The sequence below is a fragment of the Nicotiana tomentosiformis genome, unplaced genomic scaffold (genome assembly GCF_000390325.3).
Source record: "Nicotiana tomentosiformis unplaced genomic scaffold, ASM39032v3 Un00185, whole genome shotgun sequence".
NCBI lineage: Eukaryota > Viridiplantae > Streptophyta > Magnoliopsida > Solanales > Solanaceae > Nicotiana > Nicotiana tomentosiformis.
Window position 1 is genome coordinate 69,410 of NW_027174744.1, and position 8,661 is coordinate 78,070.

General features: G+C 40.8%; 1 protein-coding gene across 1 annotated transcript; it reads right to left on the minus strand.

Annotated features, from left to right (window-relative positions):
* Positions 1 to 7,594: 7,594 nt before the first annotated feature.
* Positions 7,595 to 7,969, minus strand: LOC138903933 (uncharacterized). The gene has a single exon (XM_070192502.1). It carries the CDS (start codon positions 7,967 to 7,969, stop codon positions 7,595 to 7,597), a length of 375 nt encoding a protein of 124 aa, XP_070048603.1.
* Positions 7,970 to 8,661: the final 692 nt, after the last annotated feature.

Consider the following 8,661-nt stretch of genomic DNA (forward strand, 5'->3'; position numbering starts at 1 on the left):
GGCACACCAGGTCTCTTTGTGAAGAAAAAAGATGGATCACTGAGGATGTGTATTGACTACCAGCAACTTAACAAAGTCTCAATCAAAAACAAATACCCATTACCAAGAATAGATGATTTGTTTGATCAGTTACACGATGTTAGGTACTTCTCCAAAATTGTTTTACAGTCCGAGTACCACCAATTGAAGATTAGGGAGCAGGATATTCCGAAAATAGCTTTTTGGACTCGATATGGGCACTTTGAATTGCTGGTAATGTCTTTTGGGCTAACAAATGCCCCGGCAGTTTTCATAGATCTTATGAATCGAGTTTTCAAGCCTTTTCTCTATTCCTTTATGGTAGTTTTCATTGACAATATTCTTGTGTATTTTCAAGGTCGAGAGGACCATGCCGATCATCTCAGGGCAGTTTTGCAGACTCTTCATCAGCACCAATTGTGCGCAAAATTTTCATAATGTGAATTTTGACTCGAATCTGTCACTTCTTGGGTCATGTTGTCTCCAGAGAAGGAATTAAGGTCGATCCTCAAAAGATTGTAGTGGTGAAGAATTGGCTTAGACCTACAATGCCAACCAAGAATCACAGTTTCTTGGGCATAGCAGGGTATTACAGGAAGTTTGTGGATGGGTTCTCTACTCTTGCCTCTCCGTTAACTAAATTGACTCAGAAAGCGGTTAAGTTCCAATGGTCCAATGCTTGTGAAATGAGCTTCCAGTAGTTGAAATCAAGATTGACTACGACACTGATGTTGGCCTTACCAGAGGGTGCAAATGGATTGGTGGTATATTGTGATGCTTCAAGAATTGGGCTTGGGTGTGTATTAATGTAATAGGGAAAGGTGATATCTTATGCTTCCAAGCAACTCAAGAATCCTGAAAAGAATTATCCAACACATGACTTAGAACTTGCGGAGGTGATTTTTCCATTAAATATTTGGCGTCATTATTTGTATGGGGTCCATGTGGATGTGTTCACGGACCACAAGAGTCTTCAATATATTTTTAAACAACAAGATTTGAATCTGAGGTAGAGAAGACGGTTTGAGTTACTCAAGGATTACGACATCGATATTTTGTATCACCTGGGGAAAGCCAATATTGTGGCGGATGCTCTTAGCTGGAAATCTATAGGTAGTTTGGCGCACTTGGAGGCATGTCAAAGGACGTTGGCCAAGGAAGTTCATCGATTGGCTAGTTTGGGAGTTCGTCTTGCGGACTCTAATGAAGGAGGGATAATTGTACAAAATAGTGTTGAATCATCGCTTGTTGTGGAAGTCAAAGAGAAGCCATACAACGATCCATTTTTGGTGAAATTGAAGGAGAGGATTCAAAAACATAAAACTATGGATTTTACTCTTGGCATGGATGATGGTACACTGAGGTACCAAGGGTGGCTATGTGTTCCAAATGTAGATGATCTCCGGAAAAGAATCATGACCAAGGCTCACACTTCTAGGTATCATGATTTCACGGAAGTCTATTGGTCGAATGACATGGAAAGGAATGTGGTGGACTTTGTGGCAAGGTGTCCAAATTGTCAGCAAGTAAAGGCCGAACACCAATGGCATGGTGGGTTGGCACAAAACATATATATTTCAGTGTGGAAGTGGGACATGACTAATATGGATATTTTAGTAGGATTACCACGCACTTAGCACAAGTTTGACTCAACTTGGGTGATTGTGGATCGGATCACGAAATCAGCACACTTGTTGCCAGTTAAATCTACCGACACAGTAGAACAGTATGATCAATTATATATCTAGGAAACAGTCATGCTAATTGGTACTCCAGTTTCGATCATTTCCGATCGAGGGGCTCAGTTCACGGCAAATGTTTGGAAGAAATTTGAGCAAGATTTGGGTACTCAGGTGAATCTTAGTACAACCTTCCATCCACAGACCGACGGGCAAGCAGACCGGACTATTCAGAAGCTTGAGGACATGTTGCATGCTTGTGTTATCGACTTCAAGGGTAGCTGGGGTGATCATTTGCCACCCATCAAGTTTGTTTATAACAACAACTTTCATGCTAGTATTCAAATGGCACCATTTGAGGCATTATATGGTAGGAGATGTAAATCTTCCATTGGGTGGTTCAAGATTGAGGAAGTAGAGTTGATAGGGCCAGACCTCGTGCATCAGGCTATGGAAAAAGTTAAGATCATTAAGGAGCGGTTGAAGACTACTCAGAGTCGGCAGAAGTCCTATTCGGATATTCGTCGTAGGGATTTTTAGTTCAAAGAAAATGATTGGGTATTCTTGAAAATTTCCCCCATGAAAGGTGTAATGCGATTTGGTAAGAAAGGGAAATTGAGTTCGAGGTATGTCAGACTGTATAGAATCATTAAGAGGATCGGTGAGGTGGCGTACATGCTTGAGCTACCACGTGAGATGTCATTAGTGAACCTGGTATTCCATGTGTCTATGTTGAAGAAGGTAGTTGGAGATCCGTCAGATATTGTGCCGGTTGAGACTATTGAAGTTAATGAAGAATTGTCATATGAAGAAATTCCAATTCGCATTCTTGATAGGCAAGTCCGAAAGTTGAGGAATAAAAACATTACCTTTGTGAAGGTGTTGTGGTGAAACCAGCAAGTTGAAGAGTCTACTTGGGAGGCCGGGGATGAAATGAAAAAGAAGTACCCTTACTTGTTTGTATAAACTATGTGACGTTTTTATAAAACTATCGTTTATGGATTCTTGTATCACTTATTCAATTATTGTAAAGGTGCTTCTTTCTAAATATATTGTATGTGAGGCCACGTTTGGTGTTGTTATGAGTTATGTTACGTCATTGGTTTATGTATATATTTTAAAGTTATGTTTATGGGGCTCTCTGACAGGTGGATAGGCTTAGTTACAGGAAACACTATGGCGAAACTTTTGGAAATTTAGGGAGTTAGTCAAATTTGAGGCTGATAGTGTGTGGTGTGAAAACTGAGTTGCATAAGATGCGAATAGTGAACCTTGACCCTCATTCGAGGACGAATGATCATAATTGGAGGGGAATGTAAGGCCACGTAAAAATTACACAAAGAAAAAATAATGCTTCGTGGTGCTGAATTGATTTTTCCATAATAGCTCGCCACGGTTCGGACATTTTGGGTCGAACAATGCAGTAGAGAGTAAAAGAAATTTTTTGGCAAAAGAGGATATTTCTGCGGCCAACTATGTGGTCGCAGAATACCTCTGCGGACCGCATAATGGTAGTAAAGTGAGGCACTGCGAGGCAGGGATGGGCCATTTTGGAGGTCAGGTTTGCGGCGCATTATGCAACCGCATACCAGTTCTTCGGTGCACTATGCGACCGCAGAACATGTCTGCAGGCCGCATAATGACCGCAAACCGAGACAGTCATACCTAGTTCTGGAGGCCAATTATGCGGCCTGTTCTGTGGATCGCACATCCATTATGCGATCGCATATGCGACCGTAGATCCTGTCCCGGGGCTTCATTTTTTCGGTTTTTATAACCCGACCCTATTTCGTTATGTATACGCAAATGACCATATTTTGAGCAAAAATCTAATACTTCTAGAATGAGAAAGAGTGCTTAGTGTTGGTCAATTACCACATTTAGACGTGTACACACTCGTCACCTTGCGTACACGGCTTCCACATATCAAAATTAACACAAAACAACACCAATCCTATGAGATAATTCCCCCACACAAAGTTAGGCAAACCACTAGTAAGCCTTTCCCGAGATTATCCAATTCTAAAAGGCTCGAATCAAGCCAAAACAACTTCATACTATAAATACAAACTATAGGAACTATTCCGAAAAATAAAGTTGCAATCTTTAAAAAGAAACACAAAGTCAACTCAAAAAGTCAACCCCGCGCCCGCCTCTCGGAACCCGACCAAACTTACAAAATCCGAACACCCATTCGATAACAAGTCCAACCATACAATAATTACTCAAATATGACTTCAAATTGCCTATCATTCTTGGCACTAGTGGCCATAATTATAAGATCATTCTTGGCACGTTGGCCATATTCGTATTTCATGCTCACTATATCAATTTCAAATATCATCCTCATCGTCAACACAATTCCAATCAAATTGTATTGTACACATGTGAGCAATTTAGAGTCTAATGCACATAAAGAGGCATAATAGCCTTCGTTTGAACTTGACTTAAAGTCGAAACATTATTAATGCACATCCCATATTTTAATACATCCTCAATTGGTAACATAACATGAATAGAGCATTTGGGATGCTTGTTGAACATATATCTTTCAACCCAATCTTACTCGGAATTGCCAATTCCATAATGAATTACTCGGGACATACATAATTTACATGAATATCATATGATTCAATTCTAAGAGAAGAGTTTAGCCAACATACCTCAATTGAGCTTCCTTAAACTCTAAAATGTTCCGGAAATCTTAGCAACTTCAATCTATTTTAGAAATATAACAAACTGAATCAAAATTAGGAAGATAATCATGGTTCTAACTAATTTGAGCAGTTTATCAAACACTAGGTGTGCACAAGGTTTCAAGGTCCTTTTATGGAGAATTCCATCACCCCACAACACAATCTTTACCATGCTTAGTTCAACAATCTTCCTACACCCCTTGATATCACATGCATGAAAAATAATCAACTCTCATGCCCAAAACTTATCTCGCTAATTACCCAGATTCAGATGATTTCGAAAATAGGGTTTAGGGTGTAGAATCTTACCTCTAGGATGAAGACCTAGTGAGCTTGCCTTCTTAATCGTCCAAAACTTGAGCAAGAATTGAAGAACAATAATTGAAGAACACCTTTTCACTCTAGGGCACTCTCTCTCACTCTAAAATTTTAGTTTATATCTCAAAAATGGCCCAAAATGTGTATTTACTGAAGTAGGGTCGGGTTTTAAAAATCCAAAAATGAAGCTCCGGAACAGGTTCTGCAGTCGCATATACGACCGCATAATTCTTATGCGGACCACATATCGGTCGCATAATTGGTGTCCAAAATGACCAAAAATCTGCCTGAGTATCCAGTCTGCATAACTGTTCTACGGTCGCATAGTGCACCACATAACAGTTATGTGGTCACATAGTCAACCGCGTAATTGCTTCCAATTGATCCAATTAACTGCCTCACTTTGTGGCCATTATGCGGTCCGCAGAGTGATTCTGCGGTCGCATAATGAACCGCAGAAATGCACTTAGTATCATTCATCCTCGAATGAGGGTCAAAATTTGTTATTATCATCTTATGCAACTCAGTTTTTCATACCACACACCAGCAGCCCCAAATTTTACTAACTCCCTAAATTTCCAAAACTTTCGCCAGAGTTTGCTTAGTAACTAGGCCTATCCACATGTCAGAGAGCCCCAGAAACACATCCTAATAATATATAGGTAATCCAACAATGTAACATAATACAAAACAACACCAATTGTGGCCTTACAAGAAAGGTATTTCCAGAAACGAACACCCTTAACGCCAATTGTACAGTTGATACAAAATTCATAAAAAGTAAGTCTTATAATTTTCCTTGATCATAACTTTATAAATACATAGTTATTCAAACAAATAAAGATACTTTTTCTTCATTTCTTTCTCGGCCTCCCAAGTAGCCTCTTCAACCTTTTGGTTTTACCACAATTCTGTCACGGAGGCAATTTCTTTATTTCTCAATACTCGGACTAGCCGATCAATAATAGAAACCGGAATCTTTTTGTAAGTCAATTTTTCATTTACCTCAATAGTCTCAACCGGAACAATGAGTGTCGGATCTCCAACTACTTTCTTCAACATAGACACATGAAAAACTGGGTGTACTAATGATATCTCAGGTGTTAGCTCAACCATGTACACCACCTCACTGATCCTATGAATGATTTTGTAAGGTCCGACATACCTCAAACTCAATTTTCCTTTCTTACCAAATTGCATTACCCCTTTCATGGGGGAAACTTTCAAGAATACCCAATCCCTACGACGAACATCCAAATAGGATTTCTGATGACTCTGAGCAGTCTTCAACCCCTCCTTAATGATTTTAACTTTTTCCATAGCCTGATGCATGAGGTCTGGCCCAATCAACTCTGCTTTCCCAATTTCGAACTACGCAATGGGAGATCTACATCTCCTACCATATAAAGCCTCGAACGGTGCCATTTGAATGCTAGCGTGATAGCTATTATTGTAGGCAAATTCTATGATTGGTAAATGATCATCCCAACTACCTTTGAAGTCTAGAACGCAAGCACACAACATATCCTCAAGCGTCTAAATAGTCCGCTCTACCTGCCCGTCAGTCTGCGGGTGAAAAATTGTATTAAGATTCACCTGAGTACCCCAAACCTTGCTGAAATGTCTTCCAAAAATTAGCAGTGAATTGTGCCCCCCGATCAGAAATGATGGAAACTGGGGTGCCATGCAACCTGACTATTTCTTTGATATACAGCTGAGCATACTGCTCTACTGTGTCCGTAGACTTAACTGGCAAAAAGTGTGATGACTTCGTGAGTCGATCCACAATCACCCAAATTGAGTCAAACTTGCACGAAGTCCGCCACTTGCTGACAATTCGGACATCTTGCCAAAAAGTCCGCCAGATTCCTCTTCATATCATTCCACCAATAGACTTTCTTAAGTTCATGATTCATTTTTGTAGAACCTGAGTATACGAAATACCTAGAAGTGTGAGCTTCAGTCAAAATTCTTTCATCAAGACCATCCACATTTGGAACACATAGTCGCCCTTGGTGCCTTAGTGTCTTATGTTTATGAGTCACCTCTTTCAATTTCGCCAACAATGGACCGTTGTAATGTTTCTCTTTGACTTCCACAATAAGCGATGATTCAGCCCTATTTTGCACAATTACCCCTCCTTCACTAGAGTATGCAAGACGAACTCCCAAACTAGCTAATCGGTGAAATTCTTAGGCCAATGGCCTTTGATATGCCTCCAAGTGTGCTAAGCTACCCATAAATTTTCGGCTAAGATAATCCGCCACAACATTACCCTTCCCGGATGGTATAAAATATCAATGTCAAGAATATGACTGATTCAAGCCAAAATTCACACTATGAAAACTTTCCATATAACTGATGCTGATTTAGCGTTTGCAGAACTACCCTGAGATGATCGGCATGGTCTTCTCGACTTCGTGAATACACAAGAATATCATCAATAAACACTATCACAAAAGAGTTGAGGAATCGCTTAAAAACTCGATTCATAAGATCCATGAAGGATGCTGGGGCATTTGTTAGCCCAAAAGACATCACCAAAAATTCAAAGTGCCCATATCGGGTTCTGAAAGCTATTTTCGGAATATCCCACTCCATGATCTTCAATTGGTCATACCCGGATCGTAAATCAATTTTGGAAAAGTATCTGGCACCGTGAAATTGATCAAACAAGTCATCTATCCTTGACAGTGGGTACTTATTCTTGATTGTAACCTTATTACGCTGCTAATAGTCAATACACAATCTTAGAGACCCATGTTTCTTTCTTACAAAAAGGACCGGTGTGCCACAAGGCGACACACTTGGCCGGCTAAAACCCTTTTCTAACAAATCTCTCAATTGCCCCTTTAGCTCTTTCAATTCTACCGGTGCAATTCTCTAGGGTGGAATAGATATAGGATGCGTGTCTAGCATTACATCAATACCAAAATAAATCTCCTTGTCATGTGGGATCCCAGGGAGTTCATCCGAAAAGACTCCCGGAAATTCATTCACAGCAGGCACACACTCAAGTGTAAGTGCCTCAGCATCAGTGTCCGTAACCCGGACCAAATTTTCAATACATCCATTATTGATCATTTTCGTGGCCTTAAGGTAAGAAATAAACCTACCCTTCAGCACTACATCATCACCCTTCCACTCAATAACTGGCTCATTTGGAAATTCGAACCTAACAGTTCTGGTTTGGCTACCAGGCTTGGAAAAACAACAATAAAGCAAATCCATCCCCATTATCACATCAAAATCGACCATTCTTAATTCAATAAGTTCGACCACGGTGTCCCGACCATGCAACGTGACAACGCAATCCCTATAAACCCGCGCGGCCAAAATAGACTCACCAACCGGAGTAGATACAAAGAACGGCTCATATAGCTGTTCTGGTTCTATCCCAAATTCCGTAGCAACATAAGGTGTGACATATGAAAAAGTGGAACCGGGATCAATAAGAGAATATACATCATGAGATTGGACAGTCAATATACCTGTAACAACATCTGGAGAAGCCTCTAAATTCTGGCAACCCCTCATAGCATAGAAACGGTCGGATCCTCCCGAACTCTATGATCCACCCCTAGCTGCACCACGCCCTGTGGGTGTTGGAGTTCCTCGAGCTGGAGGAGGTGTTGCGGATGTAGTAGCTACAAAACTGGATGGATGTGTCGTGCCCCTGCCCGTACTTTGGCGGGACGAACGATAATCCCTCTGAATGTGACCCCTCAATCTGTATTCGTAGCATATGGGTAAGTCCATGTAGCATATTCCTAGGTGCATCTTTCCATACCTAGGGCATGAGGGCATCCTCTGTTGCTGGAATCTACCACCATGACGACCCTGCTGATATTAGACCTTGTTGCCCTGACTAGGCCCAAAACGACTCCACTGCTGCTGCTGACTGGGACCTTATGGCGGAGCACTAGCCGAAGATTGAGCAAAGGACTGTG

Bases quoted from the DNA above. Each gene is read 5' to 3' on its own strand.
- LOC138903933 (XM_070192502.1), bottom strand. From the start codon at position 7,969: ATGGTCGATTTTGATGTGATAATGGGGATGGATTTGCTTTATTGTTGT.